A 16,642-nucleotide genomic window follows, 5' to 3' on the forward strand; every position below is an offset into this window, starting at 1 on the left:
TATATACTCTGCTGAGTTTAGTTTTGTTTTGTTTTTTGTTTTCTGCATTTTATTAATTTGGAAGAATATCCTATATACTGAGCGGCCAGATTATTATGATCTCTGAACGCATAATAATCTGGCCACTCAGTGAATATCCTATATAATAAAAGGCTAATATGCAAATTGTCCCCTCGACCAGGAGTTTGACCAGCAGGCAGGGCGGCCAACCACCCATGCCCCCTCCCCCTGGCCAGGCTGGCCGGACCGCACCCATGCACAAATTCATGCACTGGGCCTCTAACACACACCACACACTGAGTGGCCAGATTATTATGCGTTTAGAGATCATAATAATCTGACCATTCAGTGTATAATAAAGAGGTAATATGCAAATTGACCATCACTCCAACACACAAGATGGCCACCCCCATGTGGACATAAGATGGCCGCTACAAGATGGCCATCAGGGGAGGGCAGTTGGGGGGGACCAGGCCTGCAGGGGAGGGCAGTTGGGAGGGACCAGGTGTGTAGGGGAGGGCAGTTAGGGGCAATCAGGCTGGCAGGGGAGCAGTTAGGCGTTGATCAGGCTGACAGGGGAGCAGTTAGACGTTGATCAGGCTGGCAGGCAGAAGTGGTTAGGGGCAATCAGGCTGGCAGGGGAGCAGTTAGGCGTTGATCAGGCTGGCATGGGAGCAGTTAGGTGTCAATCAGGCTGGCAGGCAGAAGCGGTTAGGGGCAATCAGGTAGGCAGGCAGGTGAGCGGTTGGGAGCCAGCAGTCCTGGATTGTAAGAGGGATGTCTGACTACATGGGCAGTCAGACATCCCTTGAGGGGTCCCAGATTGGAGAGGGTGCAGGCTGGGCTGAGGGACACACACATACACCCACCCCCACCCCCACCCCCACCCCCCCCAACCCCCATGCATGAATTTTGTGTACCAGGCCTCTAGTATAATATAATGTTTAGGACTCTTATAAAGCTTATTAGTTAAATGAGCATACTCATTACTGTTCAATAATTACATTTATTCTATATTGAAACAGACCTAGAGAAACAATTAGTCTTTTTCAAAGAGCTAACTATATTTCATATTGTTATAGCTGATTTTTTAACTTTATTTGTATTCAAGGGCTTCAACTAAGAAAACAACCTGGAATTTGGGTTTTATCTGTCATTTAGTAGACATCTACTGTGTTGTACTTATATTACATGATCTTGGATATCTTACATCTTCATCCATCATATCACCTCACTACTCTGACAGATATACATTATCATCCCCATTTTACACATGAAGAAACGGGTGAGAAGCTTGAGTTTTTAAGGCCTGATAAAGTCAGAATTTGAACTCTGGTCAATTTGACTTTAAATCTTTCATAATTATTACTATAATTTTTTTTTACTCTTCTGTTTCTTTCAGAGGACTATGTTCGTTATGCCCATGGCCTGATATCTGATTACATCATTAAAGAATTAAGTGATGACCTCTCTAAATATTTAAAGTGAGTATTGTTCATCTTCAGTCATAATTAAGAAGTACCTTTTCACTTCTTGGTGTTCCAGAAATATTATTTCTTTATGGCTTATCATATCACTGTTTCCGATAAGAGATTATTCTAGAATTATGTCATAAACTCTATGGTTTGGAATTGATTTTTAGTGGACATTCCTTGATTAAAATGAATTGATTTAGTGGATACTAATTGGGAGAACTTGTGTTAGGATTGGAATTATGGGTTGGTGTGATTTTAGACAGTGAACTATGTTACAATTTTATCCCCCCTTAGACTTCATAAATTTGGTTCTTTTGATCATTTTAATAGAAATAAAAGTGGCAAAGAAAATAGGTGGTGTGTAGAATATTTTTGAAAGTTACATTAAAGATTTGTACCATTTTCATTAGATGTTGAAATTGGAATTGTCTGAACTAAAAAATAAGATGTTCACTGAGTAACTTTATTACACCCAGCACTTGGAATCCAGAAAAGGAAAAAGTAGAGTCTTGTGTCTTTAAGGACAGAAGGGTTTAAGAATGACTTCATTTGTGTTCCTTTATAATATAAGACTTTACCTTTAAAAAAAAAATGGTTTTTTTTCTAGATTTAGGTAACTGTTTTTCAGATTTCATGTGTGTGATGAGTTAATGTACTTTCTCATCCCTATAATTAATTATGTTTTCCTCCAATACATGAAGATAAAATGACTTTTTAATAGATATAGTTGCTGTTTTTAGCAAATTACATAGGTCCTACTTTAAAAAACAACTAGCAGAAATTGTTTTTTGTGCTGGTTAAAATGTGTTGAAAGCCTGCTTTAAATTGATAACCATATCCTTCTGTTTAATATTTCCCTAGATTACTTAGTCGCTCCTTATCTAGTTAGATACCTTATGTCTTTGTACTCCATTATATTTCACATTCCTTTCTTTCAACTAAAATTTTTAAGCTTAAGTTAAAGATTAGGGAGAAAGATATGTCAATTAAACTTCTCTCTGGTGGAAAAAAGGTAAATTTTGTGTGGCTTTTTGTCAACAGTTAATATAATTTTAACTTTTAAGTATGTGCTAGATTCATTATTTATGAAGAAGAAATACTATAATGCCAAAAATGCAAATTTATGGAGGCTAAAGAAAAGCAATTTGATTTCAACAAGTGGGTTCTAATTTTATTTTTTAGTTCAGACAATTCCAATACAAGGAATCAGTGAAATGAAGATTTATTGATTGATTTAAATTTTGTAATTTATTATTTATTTATTTATTTATTTATTTTTTAATCCTCACCCAAGGATATTTTTCCATTGGTTTTTAGATAGAGTGGAGGAGAGAGGGAAAGACAGAGAAAAATATCGATGTGAGAGAAACACATTGATTGCCTCCCGCATGTGCCTTGACCAGGGCCTGGGCCAGGGAAGAGCCTGCAACCGTGATACTTGCCCTTGGTTGGAATCGAACCCGGGACCTTCCAGTCTGCAGGCCAATGCTCTATTCACTGGGCCAAACCAGCTAGGGCGAAGATTTATTCATTTATATAAATTTCATTTTTTACACTGCAATGATTATACATTAAAGTATATAGAGGTGAAGCTGTTAGAAGAAAGAAGACTTACTGAATCTTAAATAGGCCCAGCTTTTCTGTTTGCTTGTCTATGAAAAACCAAGACTAGAAATCTTATTTTTCACTCTGTAGGCTTCCAGAATATTCAGCTTCGTTGCCAAAACCTCCATCAAAGGTAAGAAGCTGTGACTAAGATCTCTTGGAGAACTTGGAAAAATGTTATACTTTTCCCACATAACATTTAGTTTGCTGTAGTATACCACGTGTACCGGTTAATAATGCAGAATTTGTAATAAAAAAAACCATGATAATTGCAAGAGAAACATCAAAAGTGCTTTATTCAAAGTAATGTCCATCGCTAGCTACACATTTCCCCCATCTTTCAGGTAATTTGTAGATCCTGTCCCAATAGAACTTTTCTTGTTTTGAGGCAAACCATTCAGAGACCCAATTTTCCACTTCTTCGTACATTTTGAAGTACTGCTCAGAAAGTGTGTGTGCCATCGATCAGAACAAGTGGTAATCTGAAGGAGCATGGTCTGGTGAATACAGCGGGTGGGTTAATACTTCCCAGGCAAGATCTTTTAAGTGTCTTTAACTGGTTTTGAAATGTGTGATGGTGCATTATCATGAAGCAAAATTACTTTGCCGTGTCTTCTGGCACATTCTGGTCGTTTCACAATCTAAGTGTGGTTCAAATTGATTATTTGTTGTTGGTAGCAATCAGTATTAACGGTTTCACCTGGTTTTAGAAGCTCATAATACACCACACCTTCCTGATCCCACCAAACACAGAGCATTGTCTTCTTTCTGAAGCAATTTGGCCTTGCAGTCAATGTTGATGGTTGATCTGGATTAACCCATGATTTTGTGCGCTTGGGATTCTCAAAATAAATCCACTTTTCATCACCAGTCACAATTCAATGCAAAAAAGACTTTATTTCGTGCCGTTGAAGCAACATTTTACTGATGACTTTTCGGTTTTCCATTTGTCTTTTGTTCAGTTGATGTGGGACCCATTTTCATTCCTTTAAAATCTTTCCCACTGCTTGTAAACGATTGGAAATTGTTTGCTGACGCATCTTCATCCAATAATGCTTGTAATTACTGGTCTTCAAACGTTTTCGGTTGACCTGGACATTCTTTGTCTTTCACATCGAAATTATCACTTTTAAAGCGTTTAAACCAGCATTCACAAGTATCTTGAGATGGAGCATGTTCACCATAAGCTTCCCGAAGTATACGATAACTTTCAGCAGCACTTTTCTTCAAAATAAAGTAATAAATTAAAACTTCCCGCAAATGCTCTTTTTTTGGCACAAAATTCGACATTTTTAATCGTAAAAATATCTATGATGATCACACCTTCAGCGAATTTGACATATGAAGTTTTGAAGCTTGCTGCCAATACAACAAAATAACATACATATCAAATCGCATATATATCAACATATGTGTAACTCCATCTATTGAAAAAAATCTGCATTATTAACAGGTACACCTGGTATTTTAAAGCATTCTAAATCCATCTTGCATGGAGTGATGTTATATGGAATAAAGATTGTACTGAGCTCACCATCAATTTTTTTTAATTTTTGTAGATTTTACCTGAATAATAACGTACTGTCAAAACTCAAATAAGAGTTGGTTAGCCAGATACCTATATAAAAATATAGTAGATATCCTATCTAATAAAGAGAAAATATGCTAATTGATCCTCAGACCGTTGCAAAGATGGCAGAGCCCACAGCCAATAAGGAGGGAATATGCTAATTGACTGTCCTGCCCTCAGAGATGGTAGCGCCCACAGCCAATAAGGAGGGAATATGCTAATTGACTGTCACACCCTCAAAGATGGTGGCGCCCACAGCCACAAGATGGCAGCACCCAGTCCCCTCTGCCCTACCGGGGCAGCAGGCACGTGGCACAGCTGGGCCCACCCTCAGGCAGGTCCAGCCGCTCTGCACACCTGCCTCCGGAGTCCCCCAGTCCTCTCAGCCCCCCAGCCACCCAGGGCCGGCCCAAGGCACAGGCAAGCCCCAGATGTTGGCTACCCAGCCACCCAGGGCCGGCCCGAGGAACGACCAAATGACTGAACAAGCAAACTGCGTGGGGCAACTAGGCCACAGGGGGGTTAGTGAGGGACAACCAAACGACTGAACAAGCAGGCTGCATGGGTGACCAGGAGGGGTGACCAGGCTGGCAGGGGACCGTGAGGGGTGACCAGGCTGGCAGGGGGGGGGCAGTTAGGAGCGACCAGGCTGGCAGAGAGGGGGCAGTTGGGGGTGACCTGGCTCACAGCGGGGGGCAGTTAGGGGCGATCAGGCCACACACAGAGGCATTGAGGGGTGATCAGGCTGGCAGGGGGGGCAGTTAGGGGCGACCAGGTAGGCAGGCAGGTGAGTGATTAGGAGCCAGCGGTTCAAGATTATGGCAGTCAGACATCCCCCGAGGGGTCCCAGATTGGAGAGGGTGTAGGCTGGGCTGAGGGGACCTCCCCCTACGTGCACAAATTTTGTGCACCGGGCCTGTAGTTTATGTATAATATTTATCTGTTAGTGGAAAGCCTTTTCCTTTTTCAGATGTTCTCAAACTGCCACCCCTAGCTCCTCTGCACTGTGGGCTGCAGCTGTGTTTGTTTCCGGATTGGAGAGTAGAGAAGTCAGGCACACACCACACCAGGTGGCACACTGTGGCATCCAGTCCAGCCTGACCTCCAAGACAGGGCAATAGACACACGTGCCAGTCTGTCAGTGGGGCCATTCTCCTGCCAGCAAAATAGCAAATGCCTTAGAATGTAAAGTGGACATATTGTGGATATTGAACAACTTTCCTTTTTCCCTGCCTTCAAGGTGGCCAACATTATCAGGACTTTTTTGTATCATGTCCTTTTTGGAGGTGGTGGTAGCTCTAAAAACATTTATTACTTTGATTTTTAGAAAGGATGGAAAATTTACAGTACATCAGTGGGAGTTGTGGGCCATTTTCAGCTGATTATGAAAGGAGGTTTATCTTTCACTCTCTGGGGGAATAGCACTGGGCAGAAGTCAAACCACACTTCTTCCAGTCCCGTGGTCCACTGTCTCTGAAAACGGCGCTAGGGGACAGAGACATAATTGTCTAACTGAGGACAGGCGTGTTGGTGTCTTTCTTATTTCTCTCTCTCCAAAACTAAGACTATATCTTTCTCCAAAATATCCATCTTCCTTGGTAACTAAGAGATTATTTATGAATGGCTCTGAACCTATTCTTGAAGCTTTTAGCCTTTGATTCTGTCTAGGGTGATATGTTTCATAAGTTTACTCTTCTTAGATCCAGTTTTCTGTTTTCTTGTTTTAATTTCCAAAATGTAAGTTGTTTGTGATTTCTTCATTTATGATTTAGCCGAGGGGTCAGCAAACTTATCCTGTAAAGGCTAAGTTTGTATTTTAGTTAGTATTTTAGGCTTCATGATGCAGGTGATCTCTGTCGCAACTACTGAGCTCCGCTGTTAAAAGTGCGAAGACAGCCACATACAATTCATGAGTGAACCAGTGCGCTGTGTTCCAGAAAAACTTCACTAATGGAAGCAGGTGGCCAGCTGGATTTGGCCCAGGGACAGTAGTTAGCAAAGCCCCGATTTAGGTCTTGGCATCCTGCTTGTCTTAAATGTCAGCCTTGCCTCCTGAATTATTTTAGCTGCTTTTCGAGGTCTCCTCCTCTATTGTGTCTTCCTGGGGCTCCAGTGTGCACAGTGCAAACTGCACTGGGTGAAGTACCACATTTTAAACAAGCACAGGACAATGTCTTCTACTAGCTTTCCTGTCCAGGATTTGATTGATTTTTACAGTAATTTAGTATATTGTTTTCAGAAAATACATTCTAATGGCTCATAGGTGTCTTTGTATCTGTGTTGTAATCAATAGCATGGAGCCATGTTTTGCATTACTTTCTTACTATCATATGTGTGCCTCTGTTGAAACTCAGCTTCCAGCCCTCATCCTCTCCCATCTTTTGAATTAACACTGTCAGCTAGCAGAGCCTAAGGCAATCAGTGGATTTGGAGATGTTTCTGTTTCTTCTTGCAAATCATTTGTAAGAATGATAAGACCAGTCCATCCTAGCATTAATTCTGGTGGTCCTCTGCCCTTTGCGCTTTTCTTTCCAGAGCTGTACCCATTTAGTCAGACCCTTTGTTACCAATGCGTATACATCTTTCTGAGTCACTTTTTTTTTCTTCTAAAACAGTCCCCCAAATCTAGAGGCCAGTTAGTATGTTAGGCTTCGTGAAGCAAATGATCTCTTGCAACTACTCAACTCCAGTCTTTTAAATAACAACAACAACAAAAATAAGTCAATACAACAATTATGGGTTTGTTTGGTTTTTCAATATATTCAACAATGTACTGGGAATAACATGAAACCTAGCTATGTGCAGAGACTACCACCATCATTTTCTTTTTTGTAAGTACTTACAACTGGTGTCTTGTATGATAGTGAGCTGATAAAACACCTAAACAAGTCAGTCATCTTTTTATGTATTTAATATTTATAAGGAAACATCTGTCATCTAAATCTCTTGCCATTTTTATTTGACTTATCAGTGAAAAGCAAATAAGCCCATAAGTTTATGACATCATCCGTATTAGAACATTTTGCCATAAGAGAAAAGCAAACATCCTCAGAATCTTAAGTTTTTTTCATTGTGAAACTATTATAGCCTTCATCATCACCTATGCGTTCTACTCTCCCAGTTGAAGATACTTTCCTAGTAAAAATGTGCATCACCTAAACACGTCTTAATTTTAGTAGAAACATGTATTCTTAAGAATGTTGCTTGATCACTTACATTCACTTTGCTGGTACATAGTTCATACATGATAAACTAGTCTTTTTCTCTTGAAGATTCATTTGCTAGAGGTTACTGTGTGGTCAAGAGAAGGTTTTCCCCATTATGTGACATATTCCCAGATGCCCCTCTGTTAGTTCCAGTGAAGAATTTCAAGGATGTTGTTTTATCCCCTGATATACATGGGCTGTGGCATCTTTTAACGCCCTCCCAGTCCTGTGTTTAGCAAAAGCTGGGGTGCGAAGAGTGAAGCTGGAAACAAATATGTATTTCCTAGGGTGGATCCATATTGGGTCTTGTCAACCTGGTGTCCACAAAGAGCTTGAAGATCTGCAAAATTATTTTTTTTCTTTTCTTTATTTTATTATTATTTTTTTCTTCACCATTTATCCCCCCTATACCTGAAGATCTGTAAAATTCTGAGTTGGGATCTCTGTGTACTCAGTACTCTATGCTGAAGACTTATCAGCCCTGCTATGTGCCCTTTACATAATAATTGTGGCATGATTCCTCTATAATGTGAACATTAAGGCTAAGTTTAGCTCTTGACAGGATTCTCACTCTCATTGGTGCAAAATGCTCATGTGAAAGGGGAAAACACAAAGTAAAGGTCAACTTAGTTGCATTGTGCCTAATGGAAAGAGCACTTGTACAGAAATTGAGATCTTACCCTATGTCCTCTGCTCGGTGGCCTTAAATTTTTTGTTTAACATCTCTGTGCTTCCTTCTTCCTTTGGCTGCTTGCTTTGTGAAGTTGTTCTTACGTGATAAAATGAGATTATTGAATTGAAAGGAGGTAACAACATGAAACTATATGAAGATGATAATAAGTGCTGTTTCTAAATGGACATTACACCAGCCCAGGAGGTGAATGAAGTGGAGATTCTGGCTGAACACCTTAAAGGAAATTCTAGTCTTTGCTTTTGTGCCTACATTCACCCCCTTAAACTTTCCTGGAAGTCAGCAGTCTCTGTCCCTAGTGCATGTAAAATATGTGATTAATACCCCTAGAGACTGGGGCTAGGACTTCCTTATTTATATCCCCCATTACCAAAACTGTTCCTCAGAAAGGCTGTGTGGCTTAGTTCTCTAGATAATCAGCAAAATGTAAAGGAGCTTGTTAAAGAAAAAAGCCATTTGCAGGGTCAGCTGCTTAATTTGGCCTTAGTGTGGGTCCAAATTGCACATTGGTTCTTTTTAAATTGATTGATATGTCAAGGTGGCGTTTTACACCATTTCACTGCTCTAACATTTGCAGAAGGTAAAGTTATCAGATGAGCCTGTAGAAGCAAAAGAAGATTACACTAAGTTTAATACCAAAGATATGAAGACTGAAAAGGTATGTGTGTCCAGACATAGTGGCATACACTTGGACTCAGTGAGTGATGCTGCATGGGGACATCTGGGAGCAATTGCATGCTATTGTGATTTTACAATTCTTCTGTTTTTTGTTAATCCTCACCCGAGGATATTTTCCATTGATTTTTTTAGAGAGTGAAAGGGATGGGGGGAGACAGAGAGAAACATCATGTGAGAGAGAAACATTGATTGGTTGCCTCAGGCACATGCTCTGACCAGAACCAACATACATGCCCTTGACTGAAATCAAACCCAAGACCCTTCAGTCCACAGGTCAACGTTCTATCCACTAAGCCAAACTGGCTAGGGCTGATTTTACAATCTTTTTTTTTTTCTTTAATATATTTTATTGATTTTTTACAGAGAGGAAGGGAGAGGGATAGAGAGTTAGAAACATCAATGAGAGAGAAACATCGATCAGCTGCCTCCTGCACACCCCCTACTGGGGATGTGCCCGCAACCAAGGTACATGCCCTTGACTGGAATCGAACCTGCGACCCCTTCCCTCTGCAGGCTGATGCTCTATCCACTGAGCCAAACCGGTTAGGGCTCATTTTACAATCTTAACCATGAGGAATTATTAACTTGTGACTTAAATTTATTTTTTGACTTAAACATCAATTCAAAATTGTGAATGACAATGAAAATGTCCAGCAAGGAAGCCTTTAGGAATCTTAAGAAAGGCGCAATGTACTTAGCAAAAGTGTGCCTAATCTTTGCGTGTATTCAGAGGGATAGTGTGGGGTAGAGGGAGGGAGCTGCCATAGATAATGTTTTTTCAACTCTACTGTCCAGAAGCTTCCCAGAAATTATGATGATTTCAAAAATTGATAATAACTCCATCATTTAATAATCACCTAGGCAAATATTTTTATAACATTTCTTACTAAGTTTTATCTTAAACATGCATTATAAATTTATATCATGTTTTTAAATTGGCACTGATATATAGTTTTGGGTTCTGCTTTTTCATTTATCACTATATTGTGAGAATGTTTACATGTTATTAAGCATGCTTTGAAAATTTATTAATTTTTCATCAAATTCACTTGTGTGTTATTTTACCATATGAAATATAGATTATTCATTCATTCCCCTATTTTTGAACACATAGTTAACTTCTTTATTTTTTTGTTTGTATGAAGTGATACACATTCTGATTTATAGTCTGCATCTGATTATTTCATTAGACACAATTTAGAACTAAGAGTAAGAACTTAGAAAACATGAGCTCCTTCCATAATTATTGAGATACTAGCAGCCCAGTGCATGAAATTTGTGCATGAGGCGCGGGGTCCCTCGGCCCCGCCTGCACCCTCTCCAATCCAGGACCCCTTGGGGGATGTCCGGCCTGCTGGTTTAGGCCTGATCCCACAGGGACATCCCTCTCGCAATCTGGGACCGCTGGCTCTTAACCACTCACCTGCCTGCCTGCCTGATCGCCCCTAACCACTCTGCCTGCCTGCCTGGTCACCCCTAACCACCTCTGCCTGCCTGCCTGATCGCCCCTAACCCCTCTGCCTACTGGCCTGATTGTCCCTAACCACCCTCCCCTGCCATCCTGATCACCCCTAACTCCCCTCCCCTGCTGGCCTGTTCACCCCTAACTGCCCTCCCCTGCCGGCCTGATCACCCCTAACTGCTCCCCTGCCAGCCTGATCGCCCTTAACCACCTCTGCCTCAGCCCCGCCACCGTGGCTTTGTCCTGAAGGAGGACCAGATGACCGGAAGATGTCCAGTCCACCCGGTCTAATTAGCATATTACCCTTTTATTAGTATAGATATAAATAAAATGCTTTCCAAAAATGTAGTAGAAATTTGTACTCCTAACCATTATTCCTGATGAGTATTCATCTTCCATTCTTGACAACACTGAGTATTATTTTTATTCTTGAAAATGTTTGCCTGTGTAGTTAGGCTCCATTTCTTTAACTATAAAGTTAGTTGTATTTTTCAAATGCTTATTGGCCATTTGCATTTATGCCTGCTTTTATATTAGGATAGTAATGTTTTCCTTGTTGATTTGTAAGAGCCTGTTCTAAATTGAGGCTATTCATACTTTTCATGACATATAAGGAAGGTACAAAGAATTTTCAAATTTGTGTTCAGCCTTTTCATTTTTAAATAGTTTTAAGTTTTTCTCAGTATTGAATATAGAAATTGCTCTTCTTTATGATTTTTCTCATTATTTTTATGCTTAGAAAGACCTTGCCTATCCCAAAATGGAGTTAACTTCCACTTAGATTTTCACATTTTCTCCTCTTATAATATAAAGTTTTTAAATAAATTTTATTCTGTATATATAATTTATCTGGGCATGTGATATCAGGGGATAATCCAATTTGAGATATGGATAAATACCTGGTTATCTCCATGGTTTCTGTAAGCAGGGGTATTTTTGAGATTCTCTGTGAGAAGTATTTCTGTCCCACACTTTTAACTGCCCATTGTATCTCCTAGGGCAGCAGTCGCCAACCGGTGGGTGGTCCGTGAGGTCCTAAAGGTTGGCGACTGCTGCTCTAGGGCATAGCACCAGTGAGCTAACAGGATGTCAGTTAAATGCAGGGGATGACTTACCTCAGAGACTGTCACTAACCCTACTAAATTCTAAGTGACAGAATGTAAGAAGCAAAATTTCAGGGATCATGTATTGTGTCCTAAAAGATACTTTGGCAATAACTTTGTCTCACAGTTCCTAGAGAGGCAGCTGATTTTATTTTTTTCTTTGCTGATTCCCATTATTTATGCTTCTGTTGAACAAGTTGTGATGCATCAAAATAAAATCAGCTGCTATTTACCTTCTGCTAGGACGTGTCAAAAAAAGAAAACAAAACTAAGCAAAAAAAACAGTGACCAGGAAGAGAGAGCAATTTACAAAGCAGAGATATTTGGAGTCAGCTTTTTGGAAAGTATTTTGTTGTTAGAGGGGAAAATAGGCCAGCTAGCTTGTTATCTTTTGAATATGGTAACATTTTCTTAAATTTATTTTTTACTGAATTTATTGAGGTGACATTGGTTAATGAAATTATATAGGTTTCAGGTATACAGTTCTACAATACATCATTTGTATATTGTACTGTGTGTTTACCACCCCAAATCAAGTCACCTTCTATCACCATATATGTTCTTGGTTTCCCTAGAGCCTCTGAATAAAATCAGTTGGTAAATTGGTGTGAATTATTCATCATGTAGTAATACAAGGCTGTAATTCCTTCCTCTGGCAATTGCTGCCTGTCTCAGTTCCATTGTTTGTGTTATTGCACTTAATGCACCCTCCAGAATTATTCCCCTATAGTAAACCGTTGGTTGTGACATTCCACTTCAGGAAAGGCAGCAGTTTGTCTCCTGCCTCTTTCAACATACTTTATCTCTTAGGTTTGAATTCTGAATTGAAATCAAGACTTTTTAAAATCAACACTCCCTTATGAAGCATGTTAGCAAATGCTTACCTCCCTTAATGAATCTTGAGCCATGCATGGTCTGGTTTGATTTGTCTGTGTGCTTTATTATAAATGTTGCATTTGAAACAATTTTTCTTTTATTTTTATGAACAGAAAAATGGCAAAATGACTGCAGCTCAAAAGGCGTTGGCTAAAGTTGACAAGTCTGGAATGAAAAGTATTGATTCCTTTTTTGGTGCAAAAAATAAAAAAAAAAGTTGAAAAGATTTGAAACTTTGAAAATGAAATCCACCAAAAATGTTTTATCTTTTACATGTTCCACTTTTGTCCTTCCTCCATGTCACTGTACTTCCTGACCCTTAATCACCATCCTTTGAAATAAAAAAAAAGAGCAGTTTTTAGATTCACTTGAACATTTCTTTGTATTTGAATTTTATGTTCCTGAACAAAATATGGGAAAGTGATTGTGTAACTAAATGGCTGTGGACTTTGGAGTCTTCTTTGACATACTGAAAAGTAATCAAGTGACTAGAGTCAACCTCTAGCATCTCAATTTTCTCAATAAACTGACATGTGACAATATCTGAGTGTGTGCCTGTTATTTTATGCAACTTTGCCAAATGGTAGCTATAGCAATATGATTTTCAGTATACTGAGAGAAATCAGATAGCAAAGCTATCTGAAAAACTACTTTTTAAAAGCCTTTAGTTTTTGGCTTTGTTTAATGGCATTTTCGGTTTTATGATGAAAACATGTTCTTTGTAGAAAATAGAAAAAAGTAGGATGGTGACTGGCAAGAAGGTAGGGAGGGAGAGTGTGTGAGAGAGTGAATGAGCGATAGAGGAGTGTGTGAAATTGTGTGGTGTGTGTGTGAGAGAGAGAGAGAGAGAGAAAGTCAGATCCTGCGGGTCTCCCAGGGGGCTGCCAAACTGGGCAGTCTTGGATGGCAAAACCCCGCTGTCACTGCAAACAATCCACCAGCACAGAAACCACACCATCTTGAAGAACAGAGCTGCTTGAGACCAGGAACCTAGCCTTTCCACCACCCAATCTGGTCTCAGACACAAACTGGAACCCTACAGCCACTCGGGTAAAACACAACTGCAGACCCAGGGACACCAAGAGTCCAGGCAACTGACTGTGGATTTCTTTGAGTCCAGAGCCCATCCCCCTCTCTGCTGGCACGCTGTAGCACCGTAAGAACTACTAGACCCTTTCCATGTAGGCAGGCCTCCTGCCCACACAGGGAGGCTGAATTTGAGCCTGGGCACGGAGACACGGGGAGTTTGTTTCCCGCAGATCGCACTCCCGCGAACAGACCCCACACCCACACAGGGAGGCTGCGCTGGGTTTGAGCCTGGGTGCACAGACACAGAGAGTTTGTTTCCTGCAGTGCACACTCCTGTGACCAGACCCCAGACATACTCAGGGCAGCTGTGCCACCTAACTTTGATTCTGGGTGAGGGCACATGGAAGTCTGTCTCCCCAGCTCAGGGTGGCTGTGCAACCCGGTCTCCCAAGCAGACTGGGGACCCTCATTCTCCACATGAGAGGCAGCACTGAGCACCAGTGCCTTGACTCTGTTTCTCATCGCCTGAGCACGGGATCCCTGATTGATTCTCAGCGTGATGCCGCACCAAGAGACTCAAATACTCGATTCTTGGCATGGGCACAGGGGGCCACTGACTCCTGGTGCGTGCTAGGGGACTCTGATTTTCAGCACACAACAGCGGGGTCTCTTCTTCAGCATGGTGCAGGCTGAGTCCCTGATTCTAAATGTATGCACGAGGCCACACTGAGTGCCACTGACTGATCCTGGGCAAGCGGAACTCCCAGAGACCCACAGCAGCCACACATCTGGGTGTCAGAGCTCTTCAGTGACACTTAGATGGTGTGAAGCTCCCACAGCACACGGCCCAGGCCACCACAACTCGGTGATTGGACCCTCTGGTGATTGTTAGAATGGGGAGACAACAAAACAATCCTCAGAGGAAAGAAAAAGAGGAATCACCAAGAAAGGAAATAAGTGAAACTGAGGCATGCAACAAGACAGAAAAAGAATTCAGAGTAATGGTCTTACAGTTCATAAACCGGATGGACGAGAAAATCAACAACCTGTGCAAAAACCAGGAAGAAATCAAAAGTGATATAGCTACAATAAAAAATGCAAGGGGAGGTTCAACACTAGAGTAGAAGAATCAGAGGACCGAATTAGTGAGTTAGAATGGAGTCTTTGGGGTTTTCTATGTATACTATCATGTCATCTGGGAATAAAGACAGTTTTACTTCTTCTTTTCCAATTTGGATGCCTTTTATTTCTTCATCTTGTCTGATTGCTTTGGCTAGCACTTCCAGTACTATATCAAACAGGAGTGGTGAAAGTGGGCATCCCTAACTTGTTCCCGTTCTTAGGGGAAATGAGTTTAGTTTTTGCCCATTGAGTATGATGTTGGTTGTAGGTTTGTCATATAAGGTTTTTATTATGTTGAGGTATAATCCCTCTACTCCCATTTTGCTGAGAGTTTTTATCAAGAAAGGGTGTTGGATTTTGTCAAATGCTTTTTCTGCACCAATTGATAAGATTATGTGATTTATGTCTCTCAATTTGTTTATGTGATATATCACATTTATTGATTTGCGGACATTGTATCATCCTTGCATCCCCAGAATAAATCCCACTAAGTCATGGTGTATTATCTTTCTAATGTAATGCTGAATCTGATTTGCTAGAATTTTGTTGAGCATTTTAGCATCAATGTTCATCAAAGATATTGGCCTGTAGTTCTCTTTTTTTGTCATGTCTTTATCTGGTTTTGGAATTAGGGTAATGCTGGCTTCATAAAAAGAGCATGGAAATGTTCCTTCCTCTTGAAGTTTTTGAATAGTCTGAGGAGGATAGGTTTTAGTTTTTCTTTGAATGCTTGGTATAACTCCCCTGTAAAACCCTCCAAACCAAGGCTTTTGTTTGCTGGAAGAATTTTGATCACTGCTTCAATTTCTTTGGTAGTTATCGGCCTTTTCAGGTTTTTTTATTCTTCCTGATTGAGTTTTGGGAACTTGTATTTTTCTAAGAATATATCCATTTTGTCTACTTGTCCATTTTTTTTGGAATAGAGTTCATAGTATTTCTCATAATCCTTTGTATTTTTGTGAGGTCTGTTGTTATTTCTCCTCTTTCATTTCTGATTTTGTTTATTTGGGTCCTCTCTCTTTGCTTCTTGGTGAACCTGGCTAGATATTCATCAATCTTGTTTACCCTTTCAGAGAACAAGCTCTTGGTTTTGTTGATCTTTTGTATTGTTTTTTCTTTTTTTGGTCTCTGTGTCATTTATCTCTGCCCTTTCCTTCCTTCTGCTTACTCTGGGCTTTTCTTGTTGCTCTCTTTCTAACTCTTTGAGATGTAGGGTTAGATAATTCATTGCCATTTTTTCTTGTTTTTTTGAGGTAGGCCTGTAGAGCTTTGAACTTCCCTCTCAAGACTGCTTTCGCTGTGTCCCATAAATTTTGGATTGTTGTGTTTTCATTGTCATTTGTTGCCATGATGCTTTTTATTTCTTTTTTGATCTCTTTAGTACCCCAATCATCATTTAATAGCATGCTATTTAGCCTCCAGGTTTTTTTTCAATTGTTTTTATTGTAGTTTATTTCTAATTTTATGCCATTGTGATCTGAGAATATGCTTGATATAATTTCTATCTTGAATTTGAAGAGACTTTGATTGTGTCCCAATATGTGGTCTATCTTTGAAAATGACCTGCGTGCACTTGAGAAAAACGTATATTCTGTGACTTTGGGGTGGAATGTTCTGAAGATGTCAATTAATTACATCTGATCTAGTGAGTCATTTAGGCTTGATGTTTCTCAGGTTATTTTTTGTTTAGAAGATTTGCCCCCTGGTGTTAGTGGGGTATTAAAGTCCCCTACTATGACTCTATTGCAGTCTATCTCTCCCTTTATATCTTCCAGAAGGTTTTTGTTTTTGTTTTGTTTTTGTTTGTTTGTTTGTTTGTTTGTTA

The 16,642-nt window shown here is 40.1% G+C and overlaps 1 protein-coding gene across 2 annotated transcripts in view; it reads left to right on the forward strand.

Annotated features, from left to right (window-relative positions):
• The window catches only part of RNASEH2B (ribonuclease H2 subunit B), a 79,932-nt gene extending 66,724 nt beyond the window's left edge, over positions 1–13,208 (forward strand). The window contains exons 8-11 of one of the 2 annotated variants that reach the window (XM_079779128.1): positions 1,403–1,484; positions 3,171–3,213; positions 9,125–9,205; positions 12,780–13,208. In XM_079779128.1, the coding sequence (XP_079635254.1) occupies positions 1,403–1,484; positions 3,171–3,213; positions 9,125–9,205; positions 12,780–12,887 (314 nt within the window). In that variant the 3' untranslated portion in view covers positions 12,888–13,208. The remainder of the gene's footprint in view (positions 1–1,402; positions 1,485–3,170; positions 3,214–9,124; positions 9,206–12,779) is intronic. The other variant, XM_079779129.1, reaches the window with a different exon arrangement.
• Positions 13,209–16,642: the final 3,434 nt, after the last annotated feature.

Source organism: Cnephaeus nilssonii (assembly GCF_951640355.1).
Source record: "Cnephaeus nilssonii genome assembly, chromosome: 8".
In the NCBI taxonomy this organism is placed as follows: Eukaryota; Metazoa; Chordata; class Mammalia; order Chiroptera; family Vespertilionidae; genus Cnephaeus; species Cnephaeus nilssonii.